General features: G+C 36.3%; 2 protein-coding genes across 3 annotated transcripts; both read left to right on the top strand.

Annotated features, from left to right (window-relative positions):
• The first annotated feature begins 2437 nt into the window (after positions 1-2437).
• LOC111630605 lies at positions 2438-5425 on the top strand. Its single transcript, XM_023374725.1, has 6 exons — positions 2438-2564; positions 2679-2729; positions 2805-2851; positions 2944-3066; positions 3135-3296; positions 3372-5425. The coding sequence occupies exons 1-6, from the start codon at positions 2438-2440 to the stop codon at positions 5274-5276; spliced, it is 2415 nt and encodes an 804-aa protein (XP_023230493.1). The 3' UTR covers positions 5277-5425.
• Positions 5426-8950: 3525 nt separating this feature from the next.
• On the top strand, positions 8951-20171 carry LOC111630610. 2 transcript variants are annotated; one of them, XM_023374742.1, is made up of 17 exons: positions 8951-9084; positions 9965-10006; positions 12182-12317; positions 12406-12464; positions 12531-12573; positions 12663-12833; positions 12913-13038; positions 13125-13325; positions 13566-13790; positions 13905-14072; positions 14836-15054; positions 15126-15302; positions 16920-16988; positions 18051-18218; positions 18704-18811; positions 18883-19935; positions 20000-20171. In XM_023374742.1, exons 2-17 carry the CDS (start codon positions 9986-9988, stop codon positions 20137-20139), a joined length of 3084 nt encoding a protein of 1027 aa, XP_023230510.1. In that variant the 5' UTR covers positions 8951-9084; positions 9965-9985; the 3' UTR covers positions 20140-20171. The 2 variants fall into 2 exon arrangements, with proteins under 2 accessions (XP_023230510.1, XP_023230509.1); XM_023374741.1 differs by having other exon boundaries at positions 12660-12833.
• Positions 20172-20185: the final 14 nt, after the last annotated feature.

Below are 20185 nucleotides of genomic sequence, written 5' to 3'. Positions count from 1 at the left end.
ATTTTTCGATTAAAATTAAATATTATAGGACTTTACTCAAGGACTTCGTTAATCGATATAGTCTATACACGAAACTTTCGTTCGTATCGTTAGAAAAACAATGCAGAAGAAATTTGAGATCAATCTAAAGAAGTAAATTAAGAAATAATTAAAAACAAAATAATTATGCTAATATATCATTGGGGAACGTTCTTTAAAAATTCGTTATTGGAAAGCGTGCCATAAATTATACAGATAATTATACAGATAAGTGTAATAACTTGATTTCATTGTCATTTCCATATATTTCTAATAACCGTGATGTTATCTGGATAAATTCATCTTCATTTTTAACCAGTTTCTTGCCAAGTAGAAAGCAATTTATTCCTTTTTTTTGGTGTCGAACAGGCGTTTTCTTTATAATGCCACGTAAATAACCATTTGATATTTTTACTCGGGTTTCTAGTTGTATTTATTTTACGAACGTGCACAATAATTAAATTCACTAATTGGCTAATATAATTTATTAAAAAATGATTATAAAGTTTCTAAAATCATTACTTTTTAAAAAAATTATTTATTAATTAAACTGTTCTCTTTGTTGTATCTGTGGTTTTAGATTTGTAAAATTCTATTCCAATTTCCAACTAGTGTTATTGTGTAATTTATTTCTGTTAATTTATAAAACTACCCCTTTTTTTGTTTTATATAACATTATATAAAGCAAATACTTAAAAATACAAAATTTAGCATCCTTCGTTAGGGATTACAATACTTAAAATGCAAGAAACACCGAGTGACAAGCGTTTTGGAAAATTGCGACAGTACAAAATTCTTTAATTTATTGCAGATAAAAAGCATTAAGTGAGTTTTTCTTATCAACCTTGTTTAATTTCAGCATTATATTTGTGCCTGGTCCGATGTCAAACTCGCTTTACAAGTAATAGAAACAGTCGTAACCGTATACCGAACAGGTGGATAGGAAACTGGGTCACTCGACAGCTTCGAAATGCCACTAACAATATCCTTCGCCTACATATTCCTCGATTCACCTGTTCGCTAAAACTAAGTACAGAAAGTCGGATTAAAAAATTTTCTATTTTACTTTCTCTCTGTTTTAATCCTCTCGACGTAACGATTCTTCTAACGTCACGAGAAAACTTTAACGTTCTCCCGATAAAATCCATTAGACAATTAAAGTCACATATGTAAAACGAATAGCTTCACCTACGTATAAATGTCGTAAGCCCACAGCTCGGTAATTCCCGTAGGCGACGTGTCGACACGAAATTGTGTGATATCACACTAGACGGACGGCCAGTTTCGTCGGTGGTTACACTCGATTATACGAGAGTCTTTTAAGAGTTTTCGAGTTATGTAAGAAATTTCCAGTTGTGTGGGCCATTCCGAGCTCATTAACCGAAAAGTCTCCCTCCCTCGTTATACAATTACTTCTTTTAATTATAAATTTAATGATTTACAGTCACGAAATTATTCGTAAAGTTAACGCTCGGTTTATTTCGTAATGTCGTTATTTCTTAATAAGTGGATTGGTAAGCGAATGGCATAGGAGTGGTTTCGACTTCGAAGATGAGTCACGAGTAGCCGTGTGACGAAAAAAAAGAAATGAAAGATCGATGGCCGCGGGTTACTTAAACGAAAATTTCGTACGCAACTTCTAAAAATACATCTTAGAAATTCGGATTCCACACTTAAATAATTGCATTCGGTAGACATTTTGACACCGATCTCTTTATCTTGGTTATTACGTGTCACATTGTTTATCTCCATTCTCACTTTCTTTTCGTGTGTTATTTAATAAACAAAGATAAAACGTATTGTTTATGAAATACTATTGTGTTGTTCAATGGAAAAGTTTGCTGCTTTAAACCAAACTCGTTCTCGTTTACTTTGATTTTCCAATTTAATAATATAAATAAATAAATTTTAACATTGGGGTAAAATAATATTTTGGTGTAGAATTTTTCCTGTGTTTTAAAAATAAATTCTTCGGGAATTTAATATATTTAATACGTAGGAAATCAAAAATATTGCTTATTAATTTTGCCAATGAAATTTGATGCCAAACGGTTCCCGACTTTTATAAGCATACGTTCGAAATATGAAAATACAGAATTGTTTTTCGTCTGTTTAGTAAAAGAAAGTACCAGTCGACCCCCCTATAACACTGTTGATTATTGCGTTTTATATGAATTCCATGTTGTACGAGTCACTTAGATTTTACAAATACCTGAGCCGTCCACAGTCCGGAACACGTATTTGTAAAATCTAAGTGACTCGTACAACATGGAATTCATATAAAACGAAATAATGAACAGTGTTATAGGGGGGTCGACTTGTAGATATTAACGAAAATGGCGCGCGTTAGAAAAAAGAAAAAAAAAGGGAAATTTTGAATGCGGTAAAAGCAAAGTAAAAAAAATAGCCCTGCTGAAAAATGAATATTGCGCCAGTCACGAAAGTGAGCTCGTCGGCCTGTCCGCAGGTCAAACGTTCGAGTGAACTCGGAACAGGTGCAGAAAAGTTCCTCGGCTTCGGGGGTCAATCGCCTGTTTACGCCAAAGGTAAAACGAATGGGTCGTGAGAACAGCCTCTTCGATAATCGCTGCTAGAATAGTTACAAATGCAATTTATTATTAACTCGTTTATTTGTTAATCGTTAAAACCAATATATTTAATATTTATTCTCGTTTCTAAGGAGCCGAATCTCAAAGCCAACGTCAAACACGGTAAGAATTTTCATCGTACTGTTAGGTTAAATACTTATATATTTGACTAAATTCTACGTAATCGTTTTCATGCAGAGGAATGGACCACAAAAAAGAAGGTGGTGAATCATAAAACTAAACAGGTACGGAATTAATGGAACGACATTTTTTGGCTTTTTATAACTTTTCGTGATAGGCCTATCTGAAAACCAGATTATGTATTTTGACATTTCAGGTAGAAACTCGGGTTCAGCGACAGATAGTTCTCGAAGATGGCAAAGTTATCGCGGATAGCGGCCCTCAGATCTCTACCAGAACTAAGGAAGATAACAGAACGGAAGAAACCGAAGATACCGAAGTACGTGAATCTATAGGTCAAAATTAGTTCTAATGTCTACAAATTGATTTATTGGAAACATTTTTCAGCACAAAACCGTTCCGGAAGATCATCCCGAACCCGGTTACGTTCCCGTACCCGGTGCGGTTCAGGTGGTAAGCGAGAAAACCGAAACTCGTCAAGTAATGAAGGAAACTAAAGAAGAAAATATGCAATTGCACGACGAGAGAATCCACGAATTAACTGGTTCCGTACGTATAATTAATAATTTCTTAATATTTAACTAGGTTAAGTGAATCGGTACTTAAAATTCTCTCTTTCCGCAGGAGATGCACCACATGGCTCTCACTCTTCCCGAAGATATTCCATACATCGGAGGAGATCCTAAGCAATTTCCCGGAAAACTCACTCATTATTCGAGTCGCTCAAACAAGGTCACCGATAAAGACGAGATCAAGGAAGTATCCCAACTGAAAGATGGCGAACTGACGACGGAAACCACCAGAACCCACCATCACGAGGAGACTTGCGACGACGAAGTTCCGGAAGACGAAGTGGACGGGCTTCCTCTACCGGAAATGTCTGCCGAGACTACTAGAAAAATCGAATATTACGCGGACGACGAACTCGATAGCCTTTCGGAGAAAATGCGTCGCGAAACGGCAATCCGAGAATTGATGGAAAGGCACGATCCGCTGACCAAGAAAAATTTGGACGTGGAAGAAGAAGAAGAAATTCGAAATTGCGAAACTAACAGATGGCTGGAAAATCATTTCGGCTCGGACGAAAGCGACGTGGTAGAAACGTCGAAAACAAAAGCGGGGGGAAACGTGATAAAAATTCAAATGTCCAGTACCAAGCGACCGAAAGAATCGGAACAAAGCAGGATGAGGGAGAGTAGAACTCACGAGTACAACGAATCGAGACAATCTACTCCGAGACGTCCGGCAACACCTCCGACGGTCTATTTTAGAAACACGTCGAAATCTCCAAATGGCGAAAAATCGCCGGTTAAAACCTACTACATGGGAGAAAACGCGAATAACAGATGGACACATCTCAAAAAGTCCACCTGGAAATCGACGCCGTCCCTAACGGATAATCTGTCGGCCCGAACGGAAGAGCAAAAAGTACGAAAACATGATTCCTTTCGCCACGATCAGAAACAACACACCACGGTGCAACGATCTCACTCGCAAAGAGATCCGGTCAGAAGATACGACGTCACCCCCAAAAGAAGCTATCTGTTGGGTGACGATCCCGCTACCTTGCCACGTAATTACACAAACAGGGAATCTCATCATAGGTCGGAACGTCTGTCGAACAACAAGATAACACACGAGGATCGCGAAACCCAAACGTTGCCACGCCACTCTTCGAAAAAGAACCCCAGATCGATTTTAACCAACTCGCGCACACCTAAGACTTTTTATTTTGGTGACGAAACCGACACGTCTTACCACAACCAGTCTTTTCGAAGTGACGTTTCCAGTTTTCGTAGCCAGTCCACTCAAGATCTGAGCAAAACCGCCAGCGATCGTTTTCATTCCACCCACAGTCTGAAGCGCTCTCCTCACAATTATAGTCAGTCCATACACGATCTAAGCCACGGCCCCAATTATCAGAGATTCTTGGATAAGAGAAACGAGTTGAGAAGCACTCCTATTTATCACACGATAGAGAGAGATACGTCAAATCGACGCATGGACAAGAGGGATTTCAGAAATTACAGTTACTCTGACCACGAGCGAAGTATGGGTGACAGTTACAACGAAACCAACGGTCGAGTCTACAACGGTCATTCGGAAAGCAAGAGACACGATTTTATGAGAAGATTGTTGGATAATTGCGATCACGAATCGAGCCATTCTTGGAGCAGAAAGAGCGGCTCGTCCCCCAGAGTGTACGAACACAGATTTCGTTCTTCCAGCCCCATACCGAGGTTAATAAGATACAGCAATTCCACGTCGCCGTCTCCACCCGAATCGCCTACTCTGGCTCCCTCCTCTCCTTCGCTTCTCCGTCACCCACCGGATAGCAGAACGAGTACCTTGTCTTCGCGTAGGAGTGCCGCTGGAAGGACAAAATCCTACGGTCCCGTTATCAACCCACCAAACTTCTCCCCTCTGTCCAGCCCTCTAGAGATCAAAAACATGACGAAACACGGTGGATCTTCTAGCAGAAACGGACATACTCACACAATAGAAGTCAGAGATTGGGGTAACAGGTAGAGGGCCACAACAGTGCCCGTCAAACAGGTGCTATTTTGTAAAAAGCTGTAATTTTTGAATTTGGAATATCTGTGCCATAATATCGGCTGTTTCCTAAGACTTTTGGGTTTCGTTTTCTATATATTAGCTATAAAAAAAAAAGGAAGAATCGAGTAACGAACGATCGAAAAGTGTTCATAACATTTTAACTTTTGATTATTATTATTATTATTATTATTAATAGTTATAACAACAGTTTAATTATCGATTTATCCGAATTCGCGAACAACTGCAATTGTCTCGTTGTGCCATTTTTTAATAACACCCTTTTTTCTTCCACCCGATTAGCCAATAATATTTTTGTAAATGTTTTTATACGATAAATAAACGTTATTAAAACTTTATAAATACCTTTTTTTTAATATATATTCTCATTATAAACCGTCTCGAAGAATTTGATGACGGAAAATCGAGCGAATAACCGAGAGTAGGCTCCTTTTTTTCAAATAGGTCAAGTAACAACGACTGATTATAACACCTTTTGTGCGCGATTTACGCTCTGATAGTTCTTTTTAAAAGGGGTGGAACCGCACTGTGAGAACCGTCGTCATTTAAATACGTACGCTTTAAATAAATACTTAAAATCCAAGAGTAGTATTTAATATTAAATGAACAAACCTTTTTCCCCCCTCGAATCGTCGACTCCCATTATTAAAGCATTTGTACAGTATAGTAGACCCCCCTATAACACTGTAGATAATTCCGTTTTATATGAATTCCACGTTGTACGAGTCATTTAGATTTTACAAATACGTGAGCCGTTCACACCCCGGCACACGTATTTGTAAAATCTAAATGACTCGTGCAACGTGGAATTCATATAAAACGAAATTATCTACAGTTTTATAGGGGGGTCTACTGAAAAGTATCACCTCCCCCTCGGTTAAGTCAAAAAAGTTACGTGGCGCCATCTGTTAGTACTATCGTCAATTAAAATGTAAACGAATTTTTTTCCGAAAATCACACAAAACAAAAAAGGTTTTAAAAATTAAAATTACGAAAAAATAATATTTTTATTAGTCGTTAGATGGCGACATAATGAGAGGTTTCGACCCAAATAAAGGTCAGGGTCGCTCGCGCGCGCGCGCGCGTATATTGCCTATTATAATATTTGCCCTCTTCACTAGTTCGGTTATAAATAATATATTATCTCCTTTTTTCGTAGCATAAATAATTGATTAAATAACAATCGAAATTAATGCAATAGTTCTTTATTTATGTAGAATGAAGTGAAACTAATTTGAACTACGAAAATAATTACAATCATTAATTATACTTATTGTATAAAAAATTACGTAAACATTATTTATTTAAATTGTATAATTTTTTAATATTTTCAGAAGTCATTAATTATCTCCGACCGATCTTTTTTTTTTGTAATTATTTAAGTTATACTTAAGATACTATCGATTTATTAGTTTATTATTTATTAGCGTGGTTGCGGCCGAAGTTTTCAACGCGAAAACGTCAACGTCGGACGTTCAGCGCCACCTTCCTGTAGGCCTAGAAGTTTGACAATGACGTTTGAAACGTCAGTAGAATCACGCTCGACGTTCCAAACGTCATTGTCAAACTTCTAGGCTTACAAGATGGCGATTCTGAACGTCCGACGTTGACGTTTTCGCGTTAAAACTTCGGCCGCAACCTCGCTATTAATTGTTTAAAATATTTTTTTTTATAAATAAAGAAAATAATCTAAATTCGGACTCGATTCTCATAATAGAAAGTGAAGCCAAACCCATATTTTATCAATTAAACTGGATCAAATGCGTGTTACCAGTTGAATCGAACCGACAGAAAATTGTTACATGAATTTTTACACAATTGAAAGTAAATAAATAAAATCCTCTTTAGAAAAAAAAAAAATACATTTTTATGCCAAGTATAAATTGCCATTTCACTCTTATTTAAATGTACAGTACCACTATATTCATTGTTAGATATTTAAATATGTGATGCATAATACACGCAGGTAGGTAAGACGTTTTGTTTTGTTTTTTTCGTAGCTTAACGACGTATTTTAAAGTCGCACGAATAATTATTTACGACGTGAAATTTATTAAATTACACTTTGTACCAATGGCTACTCGTCATCGATCTTATATAATAAAGTCTAATAAATGTGGTATCATGTCTCGAGTTATTACGAAACGTTGCTCGACTCAAAATACTTTTTAATGAACTTTTCACGTGTGTAATAAAGTGGCCGTAAAGGTTTTTGGTAAACTTTTTCGCCTTATTTTCTTCGAAGGTGACCATCCTCCGGGTAAACAAATAAACGGGGTATTTATAGAATGACGTCGTCTTCGCCTCTCTGACGTCATTTTTTGATATTTATTTCGTGAACCTGTTTGCCGTTTTAGTAAAAAAAAAAATTTATAAAAGTACGTTTTCTACGCTTATTAAAATTAACGGAATTCGCCATTTTTTTTTTACATTCGCGTAATTTATCGCACAGTGTTCGAATTAGAGTGCAATCACCTTTAAACTAATCAAAATTAATTTGGATATTCATAAACATTAGGAAATAATTGATCTTTCCCTCGACCATTAACGCGTTTTGTGAGCGAGTAACCATGAAACCGGTATTTTTTTATTCTGTCGGTATACCAGCTTTTGTCCGAATATGGTTCCTGCTTCCTGTCTCCTCCCACGTGACCGGTTGAGGCCCACCATCGCATCAATACGGAGATCGGATCAAAAGACTCCCACGTACTGTACAACAACATTGGAGGGTTGCCGCCTACTTTGGCTTATTTGTTTATTTTTTGGTCACAAAATCGTCCAGAACGGAACCAAAACGTTAACATTTTTTTCCGTAATTCCCGTCTTTTCTTTTTTAATTAATGACGAGATTCGTTTCTTTTTTTAAGGTAACCGAAGAGAGCGGTTTTATCTTTTCTAAGAATTATTAAAAACGGGAATATCAACTAAATTTCACACGCGGAAGAGGGTCAAGAGCAATTAATAACCGTATAATTCGGTATAGGAAGTTGCGTATTTATTATTATGTAAATTATACCTCTAAACAATGACTCCGCATAAGTGACGACTATCAAGCTGTGACAATGTCGCCGCGTGTATCGAGGATAGAAGTTTTTCATTTTTATAAATAAATGTGGTGGGTTGTAAACTTTCTAAAACGATACCCGACTTGGTTTTACTGGTTTTTCGAAGGTAAAAAAATAAAATAAAATAAGATACGAACCCACTCGAAACTTAATTTTATAATCGGTTCATCGACTCAATTTGCCCTATAGTCATACACTCTATTGTAATTTAAATATTTTAAAATCAACTATCGGGTAGAAGATTTTTTTAAGTGTCCTCTGTAACAATTTCGTGTGTCCACTTAACCGCGGTTAAGGTGTCACGATGCCATTTCGCAATCTATTGTTTTATACGTAATTATAATCTGTATCGGTTATTTATAGGACCCATAAATGGAGGGAGAATGTTTATTGGAGAAACGTATACCGAATTCGTAACAATCGACTCGATATTTATTGTTACGTCGGCGCGAGACGTGACAAATTTTAAGATAATTATTTTAATTGTTCTAAAACACTACTGGAAAGACGGTAAAACGAATACTCGACAGATGGCGTTTAGTTATTAGAATGGCTAGCCACGTGATCAGCGAGCTGAATTATGCGTGTTGGAGTATTAAACATGTCACCTCCGATCTCCCATACCGTGGGTGGTTTAATAGTTATTAGACAGTGGACTTTTATATCTATTCACCCTTTTGCACTCCCCAGCATCGAAGGTAAGTCGCAACCGTTACCATTACATAAAGATTAATTAACTCGACGTAACGATTTCACATCGGTAACACGTCGTTCTGTACGGTTTTATAATATTGAAATATATATATTTATTAATCGGAAAATCGGTATATTTAACTTACTCGGCGATTTAGAAAAGTATTCGTATTATTCCAATTTAAAAATCGTCTCTTTAGAACCATTTAATTTTAGTTTCCACAAGAATTGTTTACAAATTAATAGGCTGCCATGCATTAAACTATGGAATTTAACTCATTACGAAATTAATTTTTTGCATTATTTTCTATACATTTTGTAATGCTTGGCGTATAAAAAATCCTATCGATCTGGATTAGTTTTGAACTGGTGATTTTGTATTGTACACGTCAAAGGGCAGCTGCCACAACATCTGTCGTCGGCAAGAATTCAATTGAAACTTTTTCGCAATGGATAAATAATTAAATACAAGAATATTATGGTGCCTCGTGTCTACTTTTTGACTTAAACTCTTCTTTTTATGACTGTAATTTCTTTTTTTTATATATATATAGATAAACGGATATAGATGTTTTAGGTTCTAGTTGACTGAATCTTTCAAATTCGGATAAACTGGTTTTGTAGTATGACAGATCTTTATCCTGGTACGTAACTGGGAACCGAATACCAGATCGGAGACGGTTCGAGTTTATCTAGGGAATATCTGAATATCGTAATTCTGTCAGTGCCTCTAAACTAACCGGGGTAATCGGAGAGAGTGTCTGATCTATTCTGCTCCGTATCTGGGACATCCTGCTGATTCAATAGGATACATCATGCGTAACTCTCGGTGCGTCATACAATCTAACAAACAGGTCGTTTATCCGTCTGTGCTCTTCCTTGCAGGTTTGGTCCCTGACGGTGACGATGGATCTGCCGTGTGATCAGGTAAGTTCTGTTCTCCGTGTAATTATACTAACTTTGCACGCCATTTTCTGCTTGTTACGCGCTTTCTAAACGGGAGAGTCTATCCCGAACCGTAGCCATGTGTAAACTCGATGACGATATTTACATTTTTCAGTGTTATTTGATTTGCCCAGTCATTTTGGGTGTCGTAGCGAATTTTGGGTTGGAGTAATACTTACTTAAAGTCGTAAAATTTGCATTTTTATTAATGGATCCGTGCGAAAGTGTGTATTACAGCTTAGTATTATTAGGGCACGATCCTAAATTATATATAGGATTTAGTATAGTATATTTAGTAGAGCGAGAGAGATTCTTTTTAATCAATGCCGTGTTTAGCGTAAACTTGTTCCCAATCTTTGACGGTACAGTAGTTTATTAATTTTAATATAATCGATAACGGAGGAAATACAATTTTAAATAAACTACTGTATATTCAATTATCGTAAGCAAATTTAATGCTGAAAGAATCGATACAAACGTTTACCACTCGAATTTCGTGTTTTGTGACAAATTATTTCTACATTTCGTTCATTCCGTTAAAGTTTTGAAATATTTGTAAAGTAATATAAACAGTGTTAAAATTAATTTTTGTCCGTCACGTGACTTAAATTGAAGTGTCATGTCAAGTTTGAATTTTAAACCGGATCCTAAAAGTTCGAAATTCTGCAAGACGTAAACAGGATTTCGTCTATTCTTATTAATTTTTTTTTTTAACGGAATAAAAACTTTCCATTATTTTTTCAGACATAATAATTTAATATTTTAAACGATAATAAAAAAAAAAAAATAAAACGTTGCTTAATAAACGTTTTATTACGTACTTTGTACTGTACTTTTAGTGAATAAGAACACGCAGACAAAACCCTTCGGTAATTTTAGAATTTGTATAATTTAGGGAGGTTTCCAAACGTAATTTCATTTCTCGTAGTACGTTATTGTGGTCACTTTATACAATAGATCTCATATGGGCCAAGGACGGGATATCCTTTGGTCACAACTCGGTTCTTCCGTCGTCAAATTGAGCTTACTCGAATCCTCTTAACGATCGATATAGACGAAATAAAAGAAATTACATCGTCCAACAGTCGTTTTTAATATTCCAAATGAATTTTTTTAGCTATTAAAATCGTCGTCTAAGACGAGACAAAACTTTTCTGCCCATAAAATCCTAGGAACATTGCCACATCTTCATTCTTATACGTTTTCCAGGTAGTTGAGTGCTTCGACTAAGTACTCTTAACGAGAGACCTTCCAAGGTCTACGTTTTGTCACTGGAACGAGTACAAAACTCGGTTAGATAAAAAAAAAATAGAAATAAAAAATAAAGCGACGTTAACGTATTCATTCGGTAGTTTTATTTTCTATGAATCCTTCGCTTAACATAAATACTTCACTCGTTCCTTGCGTGTTTAAAGAATATCCAGAGATGCGAACATTATTATATGCGTATATAAAAACGTTCTAAATATATATCTGCAATTAATTTCAAAATAATAATTTAATTATATTTCATATTAATTCTGTTGCATTATTCTGTACGTTATTTTAATTTAATCGCGACCCGAATAAGATTGCCTTCCGGCAAATATTTTATTTTTCTATTATAGTTCAACGATTTTTCTCCTATTCTACAACATTAAAAGATACCTTAATAATTCTTTAAACGTAAAAATCCTCGATAAAACGATCCCTTAAAATGTTTGTTTCGCGTTAAAATTCGCATTCTTCGTTACTTATTTTTATTTATTATTTTTAGTTTAAATTTGAATTCGAATTTAAAAATAAATTCTTGTATTTTTCTGTTAAATCGAATGATTTTACAAGAATTTTAAAGAATGATCTGGACATTTATTTTCGAAAATGTTTGCTTTTTTTTTATTGGGTGTAAACCTTTATCTTATCCAATGAGAGAGGTTGTCATTTTATGCTATCTTATTAAAGGGTTGATACGTAGAGGAGTAATTTCGTAATGCGAATGACTATTAGATTTATTTATATACCTTTAGAGAGATACGTCTACTCTTAAAGTATAGAAGATGCTAAAATCTACGTAGTCGACATTAAGTATAAGAAGGAATTTACGAGCGCGTATCCAATTTTTTTTAAAAATTTTTATATTATTTTTGTTGACGCGAATGGTCGATTGTTCCTCGTTAGGCAAATCCGTTGCTGGATCACACAGCCCAGAAAGAAAAAAGCGAATTGGCTCATCGAGGAAAATTAGGTAAAAGAAGAAGACCCTCCAGAGTGTGTCTGAAGGCGAATTTAATAGCTTCTTCTCAGGTAGAAGATGGTAAGTCGACTTCGGTGAATAAAAAAGCGCGACTTTTTTTCCGACTCGTGAACGAGTTTAAACGTTAAAATGACTTTTGTTCGTTCAGACGAAACACGATCGAAAATTGGGAAAAAGTTGAAAAACGAAGAGAATAAATGCGATGAGGTAAGTCGAATTTCGTTGTAGATGTTCCGCCGCAATCGGTCGTTTTTAACTCTATGTTTTTATTAGAAAAACGACGAAGATTGCCGAAGAAACGGAGACGTGGACGAAAGTAAGTCGATTTTTATACTTTTATATATAAAAAAAAAAAAGATTTAACTGCGATTAAACGAATTAACGAATTAAAATTGCTTACAGCAGCCGCTATAATTAAGCAAGGACCGAAAGGAACCATAATAGAAATCTGCAGTGGAAGAGAGAGAGAAATTCCTATTCTTAATCGTAGCCGTAGTCCCGAGAACGATGATTTCTATTCCGGTCCCGTGATAAAAGGTGCCATTTTGAAAACACCAGAAAACGTAAATATAGAAAGTAAGACGTTTATTGCTGTGGTAAGTACACACATAAATCATAAGTTCGGCGGTTTACATCCGCACATTTCATTTCTTAGAACATTCCCTAAACGTAATGGAAAACGGTATTGGGTCGAGTTCCGACGACGAGGAGGATTTTCTAATCGAAGACGTGTCCAGTCGCCGTTGGAAATCGCTCCCGTCCCTGGATAAAGCCACGAAATGTGAGTGTAACGATCTGACGGTAAATCCTTAAATGATCCTTAAAAAATTCCTTAAAACAATCGATTCTAATGAAATTCGATGGCAGCCGAGGAAAAGGAAGACGCCCCGTGGGTTGGACAGGTCAAGTTGAGACACGTCGACGATCCCGAAAGTCCAAACAGAAGAGGCTGCAGCGTGCTGTTTTTCGGTCCTCTACCGAAACCGCCCCCGACGACGGTAGACGGAAGCGCCGGAAGTGGCACGCCTTCCGCTAACGACTGGCAACTTCCGCAGACGCAACAAAAAAGTTTGTATCGATTTCCTGTTTAAATATCTAAATTAACGCGAAAGTCGGCAAATAGAAATGGATTCAGTCCGTCGCTCGATGGCGGCCATTTGTAAATTGCGGAATATCCGTCGGAGCGCAATGGCTTAATCGTTATTTTTCGCCTTGTGCCTAATAAATTCCGTCTTCGTTTGCATATTTAAAAAATCGATCTAATTAGATGTCTATTAAATCCATTAAATTCCGATATTTTCGTTACAGGTGGGAATACATTCCGTCCGGTCAGAACTCGTCCCGCTTCGCTATGCGAACGCGTGCAAATCCAAACGTGGGACAGGCGCCATCTGACGGCTAACTCGAGAACTAACGGAGAAAGGAAGCGGGACTCGAAATTTCGCAGAAGCGACCCGACCAGGAATAGCAAAATATGGCAGGACATCCCCCAAATTACTCACGCATCGATGAGCCACGACTCCCATCCGGAAGGTAAAAACTACACCCGGCGTGGGATTTTTTTTTCATTTCTTTTTTGTCCACATTCGCTCTCACCCGCGATAACCGGAAAATCCTAAATTATATTCTTTCGTTCTATTAATTTAGTCAAAGAGGTGGTTAAAGGATGGAAAACAACAGAGACGTTGGAAAACGGCGTACATCGCTCCAAGAGTTTAAATGGAATCGATAAAGACGATCGTCAACCGGAATGGATCGAACTAAGCAAAAAAGTAACGAGTAAAAACATCGATTGGGATAACTTGCCCACTGCCAGTAAGTAGCATCTTTGGTCATTCGAAGATGGTTTTCTATACAGTCGACCCCCCTCCCCTATAACACTTGATAATTCCGTTTTATATGAATTCCATGTTGTACGAGTCACTTAGGTTTTACAAATACGTGTGCCGGGATGTGAACGGCTCACGTATTTGTAAAATCTAAGCGACTCGTACAACGTGGAATTCATATAAAACAGAATTATCAACAGTGTTATAGGGGGGTTGACTTGTATTTATAATTTGTTACATTATCCGATTTTCGGAATTTAAACAATTTTCCGATTAAACGATAAGCGGGGAATACTAAAACGTGTGTTATCTCCAACACTGGAAATATAAAAGGATTTTGTGTATCTTTCTCGTATTTGAGAAGAGTTTTTATCTTAGAAATATTGGCTTTTTTAACGTTATAAAGTCTTTCGCAACCTTCGCTATCAGTCAATAAAACCAAAGAATTTTAATTGTGCCACCGTTTTTCTTTTCGTAAACAGGAAATGTGTAAATACTTTATAAAATCTTCCACGAAATTTAATTATTATTAAAAATGAATCTCTTTTCTGTCGTTCTTTTATCGATTTTTTTTTCGTTCGAAACGTGATTGATGGAGTCTGTAAATACTTGTTTAATTTACCACCGTAACCGATTTGTATTGTTGGCCGAAGTAAATAATGTTTTTCCCCCCGTTAATAATAAAATTATTGCGAAATTTTCGACCGAAATAGTGTAATTATATATTGTTTATAATTTGTTAATAACAGAAAAAGGCAGTCGAGGGAAAAGTTTCCAAAACGAATTAAGAGTGGTATGGAAAAAATTGGGTAATCAGCTGAACAGTGAACCTTCGAATGAAAAGAAGGCCGAAGAAAAAGAAGAAATCGTCCTGAAAGAAGACGATTTACCTGTTATAAGAAACTGTTTAACCAAGCAAGATTCTTCAAAACTTTCTTCTAAAATGTTTTCTCACCGGGAAAAATTAGGTGAGTTTCTCCGAGCCAGACCATTAACGGTGTCTTTTCTCTACTTAAAAGCACTTTCGTTCTAATTACAGATACAAATGCTAATTCTCGGTGCCAGAAAAAAGCGGCTCCGATCGACGATCACGTTCACGAAACTTCCAAAAACAATTCCATTTGGTCATCCAACTCGTTGGGAGGAAACGGAGACGTCTCTTGGATTAAAGAAGCCGAAAAAAGAAGACAGAAATACATGGATTGGCAACGTCCAGGTTAACCTTAAAGCGTAGTATATCGGAGAATAATAACGTCAAAACACCCTCGTTTAGCGTTACAGATTTATTACCTCGTTTATCACACTTATTCCGTCTCGTTACGCTAGTTCTATTTTTCAAAATTAATTATTAATAATATTTAAATCTTACGCACATTTGATTTATTTCTGGTTTATAACCTCAAAAAGATTTATATGTTATCAATTAAATTCTCTACGAATATAGTTTCGTTCGATAGATAATTCGGGCGAATCGCCCTTTAATTCCGTAATTCGGATCCGCTTGGTAATTCTCTAAGGTGTTTTCGGGGTCGTTCTTGTTGGAGAAACAATCTCCTCGATAACTTTTGCAGTTATCTCCCCGTAACGTCACACATTCCTCGATTTAGTTACAGTTGTCTCCCTGGAATTCCTGTCATTCCCACCGGCCGATTCGATATTTCTCAAAACGGAATCTTAGACGGAGTGTAATTAGGGCACGATTTAATTACATTGAAACCCGGGGATAATATCGTCTTGTATAGTTAGAGACGTGTCTTCATATTATTAATAGATACGGTAGCATTAAAGATATGACAAAGAGAAGCATCTTAAAAGAGATTAAATTTATTTTAATGCGTGTCTACCCGAGTGAGAAAACGAACGAGGTTATCGCTGACGATAGACCGAAAAGTTTTCAAATCCGCTAAAAGTTCGAGTTTTTCAGAAATTTTCTTCATTTCTTTTATCGAGTACGACCGAATACAAAAATGTGTCGCCGATTTCTATATGTTTTTCACCCGTATGGTCGTCCTTTGTTACGTTACGAAAGGTAATTAGAACGAATCGAGCAATAATTTCTCCATTTTACTCTCTTCTAAAAGATAACAATTCTTTTATCATTTTCAAGCTTGTATTGTAGGCAAATTTTTTTCAACTTCCGGATTTTCCGGTCGTCCCTACTTCGTTGTATTCGTGTTTAAATAAAACAAGGTTATTGACGCTCGAACGTTTGAGTTGCTAAGTACAAACTTTACCTTTCGTTATCGGAAGACAAATATTTTTATCGGTCTCAGGCATTTAGTTTCCAATTACGAACAGATTTCCTTTTATTTTAAAGTAAATAATTTCGTCTTTTAGGTTTTATCCATCAAAAATTCCGAAAAATATGACCCTAATTAAAAGGAATATCTTTATATTTTATCTCTGATTCTCCCGTAAATATAAACGAAGGTCGGACTCGCAGAATGAAGTCGATCATCGATCTTCTCTCGGACAGTTTCGGGTATTTTTTGATCCTTCGTCTATCTTTCTCATCAATTACTTCGAAAAAGCATTAATCTTTCGAGGGGTAAAAAAGAGATAACTCGATAGTGTCCAGTTACTCGGAAGAAAATGCATTCTTTAGTTCAGTTTAGTAGCTCCTTTCCGAGGTATTAAATACCTAAAGAACGAAATTTTATCGATTAAAAGTTGGTAGAATTGTAACTAAATTCCATTTAAAAGTTCATTTTGCCTTCCAGGAGAAAGAATTCTTGCACTTTAAATAATTTCAAGATAAATAAAATATATAATTTCAATCGTTATATTAAGAAAAAAATGTCTAACGATCAAACTTTGATTTTCGATATTTCAGCCGTAAAAGAAGAAGACGAGAAAGAGGAAGAGGAGCCAGAGGGAACAAAGAATGTCTTACAAGTGTGCGGTAAGTCTTCCTTGCCGTCATTCGACTAAAGATAAATTAAAGTTATCGTAAACACTGCGACATTTTGCCGGCCTTTTCAATTATTTCGTCGTTGTTGGCATCCTTTAATCCGTTTCGTGCAGTCTGGCGCCCGTCTTTGATCGATAATAATTCGTTACGAATTCCGCTACAAAATCTCTAGGAATTCACAAAAATTAACACGTTTTGTTCCGAAGAAGACAAATAATTTCTTACTCCATTGTTTTCAATGGGACGTTAGTCGAGGAATAGAATATTTAGTGTAAAAATGAGTTATATTTTACACAAAAAGTGTGTTTGTGTACATGTGAAAAATGTATATTAATTTTCTTTATAATAATTGTCGAAGACTTTAAAACAGGATATCGTTCCATAAAAGCATTTATTTTTATCAAAATAAAATATTTCAAGAATTTATACGGTGTTTTATTGTCGTCGATTCTACTGTATTTCTGAATTCTTTACATAATTCTCGAACAAATAGCTTTTTATCTTAACTTATATTTATTACTGGAAAACGTGCATAATTTTGTTATCTGCAAACTTTCCTATCATCCTCTTTAAACGAAATTCTTATGGTAGAGGTGATAAATTTGTAAATAAAATATAACTTTAATACAATTAAATAACTATTTTAAAGGATAAACAAATTCCCCCACCCCACCCAAATGTTGCTTGTTCGGAGGTAAATTTCCTCCATCCATTATAAAAATTGAGTTGTTGGAACTTGACCTACTTTTTGAAGGGGGGAAAACATTTTGATTTAATTTTTTCCTGTCTACAACAGATATTTCTATTAAAACTTTATCTGATTTTTTTAAAGGTTTGTGGATAAATTTTTGGAAATTTAAATTGTTACGAGTATCTTTGTATACATTATCTGGTTATCTGCGGACTTTTTCTAATTGTTAGAAAACATTCCGTAGACGTGTTTTTAAACTTTAACAAAATTAATACGTTTAAGAGTCACGAGTGACGTCGGCACTTGGTTTTAACGGTTTTAGATTTTATTTTCTAGTGTAATCATTTGAGGAATTTTTGCAGAGAACGTCGACAAAGCGCCGGTTCCATCACGTGAAGAAAATAAAGGTAACGACGAAGAAACTTCTCCCTTTGCCGTTAAACTTCGTCGAGTTCGTTGCGCAAAACCCGAAGAATGCTTTCATCGAGTGAAATGTCCACTTCCTTCGCTCGACCGGGCTGACGAACAACGTAAGTGGACAAAACTTCCTTCTCCAACAACGCATTCGTGTGTCATTTCGATTTTTTACCCCACGCTTTCAAAGGGCAATTTTCTTCTTCCATCCGATAAAGTGCGAATAAATATCAAAGTAATATTTTTAATGAGTTTAAAATAATCTCGGAATATAAATTGCCGTTTATCTGATAATAAAGGACGACTGTTCTTACAATTTGATCCGGGTGATTTTTATCCAGTAAAATGTTTACGCGATTTTATTTCAAGCGTGACCAAAAAACTAAGAAAACTTTCTTAAATCTTAATCGTTTCACCTACTCTAAAGAGTATCTATTCTTGAGTTAAGGCACATAAAATACAATACACTTTGTAATTTACGTTATTAAAACGAAAACTAATTTATTACTCGTTTTAAGTTGTGTTACGAGAGTCTTCTTTTAAAACTAATTATCATTTTCTACGTAACATTAACGATTATTCGACATTTTATTTAAATTAGGATCTTCGGTTTCTCGTCGTCATTCTTCGCTTTCTTCTCCCCGATCGAAGACGGGAAGTGACGAAAGTGAATCTGTGGTGCGAAACGGAGTCGACAACGAAAATGGAAGTCGGTAGTTTTCTTTACATCCTTCTTTACACTATTGAAAATTGTATTTACTTTTTCTATGCACTTTTCAGCTTCCTGCAAACAATCGAGCGGCGAATCGTTCTCCGTTCAGTTGTCCGATTTCGAAGGGGACAACTTCTACGTCGTCATCAACGAGCGGGACGACGATAGCTTTTTGCAAATCAAATCGGCCAACCAGAGCGGTTCTAATAACGATAACTCGACTTCTCGTAGTTTTAAGAGAGAAGATACAAAACTAGAAGAATGGACAGAAAAAGAGAAGGCTGTTGCCATTCGGAAATTAATCAAAGAAGTCGAGTCCGTCCGTAACGATAAACTAAAGAAAGAAGGAATGGCTAATGGCGACCACTTTAATTCCTATAACGAAGATTCGACCGTAATGAATTGTCGGAAGTCAATAATTAGCGCGAATTCGACAAATTCCGACGTTCGGACCGAAGTAAATAAGTCGGAAGTGTACGTAGATGCAAAGGAAAACGGAAAAGAAATGGATAGCAACTGCAGGGGGAACGACAGAAACGATTCCCTCGACGAGGAACAGAAAAATGAAGACAAAGAAAGTAAGGGAAATGGATTGGTAACAAAAACGAGAAACGGGATCCAAGAAACTTTCGAAAATTTAACAATCAACGGAATAAGCGCTATTCCCATTTATCCCAGAAAGACGAAACGTAGTCACAAAACGGAGACTCTAGAAGAGAAAGCATCTAGAATGACGAACGACATCTGCGGAGTCCTGAGCAGTTTAGGTAGACATAAAACAGAAGTGGAAAAACAATCGCTTCGACGAGACATCCTGAAGACCCTGACGTGCCCCAGCATTCGTCAAAATAAAGAGAAGCCTTCGAGAACTTTAACCTTGGTGACGTGCGACGGAGACGGTTTAGTGGCATCTTCGGTGCAAGGACGTCTGTCGGAACTCTCTTCTGTGGGAGTTCAAACGAATTGCGACGATATAGAACAGGAGGTGTCGGAAGAAAAGAAGAATCCGAAAAAAGTTCAGACGAGAATTAAGAAGAAAACGGTGAAAATTATAATACACGAATGCGAAGACGACGAAGAGAAGCAAGAAGTGGTAGAAGAAATCGTGGAACAGATCTTAGGTTAGTGAGCTTTTTTTATATTGTTTAAGTTACAGATTGGAAATAAATGTGGGTTTTTTTCTAGAGCCGAGACAGCAGAAGGGGAAAATGGTGAGAAAAGAACCGACGATCTGCAGAGCCGTAGAAGAGACCGAAGACGGACATAAATACTTGGCCACTACAGTAACGGACGGTTGCACTTTTTGTATCGACGATAGTTCGTAGCTACGTCACGTACGTAGGATGGCAGTTAGGCCTACGTTAATCGGGA

This window comes from Centruroides sculpturatus, unplaced genomic scaffold (genome assembly GCF_000671375.1).
Source record: "Centruroides sculpturatus isolate CEXI.00-Female unplaced genomic scaffold, Cexi_2.0 scaffold683, whole genome shotgun sequence".
NCBI classification, from domain to species: Eukaryota; Metazoa; Arthropoda; class Arachnida; order Scorpiones; family Buthidae; genus Centruroides; species Centruroides sculpturatus.
Note: the sequence above shows the minus strand (reverse complement) of the source record. Positions and strands in the feature narration are given on the sequence as shown.

Bases quoted from the DNA above. Each gene is read 5' to 3' on its own strand.
- LOC111630610 (XM_023374741.1), top strand. From the start codon at position 9,986: ATGGATCTGCCGTGTGATCAG. The intron at 13,039-13,124 runs GTGAGTGTAACG...ATTCGATGGCAG, and splicing joins CCTGGATAAAGCCACGAAAT to CCGAGGAAAAGGAAGACGCC. The intron at 15,055-15,125 runs GTGAGTTTCTCC...TTCTAATTACAG, and splicing joins TTCTCACCGGGAAAAATTAG to ATACAAATGCTAATTCTCGG.
- LOC111630605 (XM_023374725.1), top strand. From the start codon at position 2,438: ATGAATATTGCGCCAGTCACGAAAGTGAGCTCGTCGGCCTGTCCGCAG. The intron at 2,730-2,804 runs GTAAGAATTTTC...GTTTTCATGCAG, and splicing joins CAAAGCCAACGTCAAACACG to AGGAATGGACCACAAAAAAG. The intron at 2,852-2,943 runs GTACGGAATTAA...TTGACATTTCAG, and splicing joins TGAATCATAAAACTAAACAG to GTAGAAACTCGGGTTCAGCG.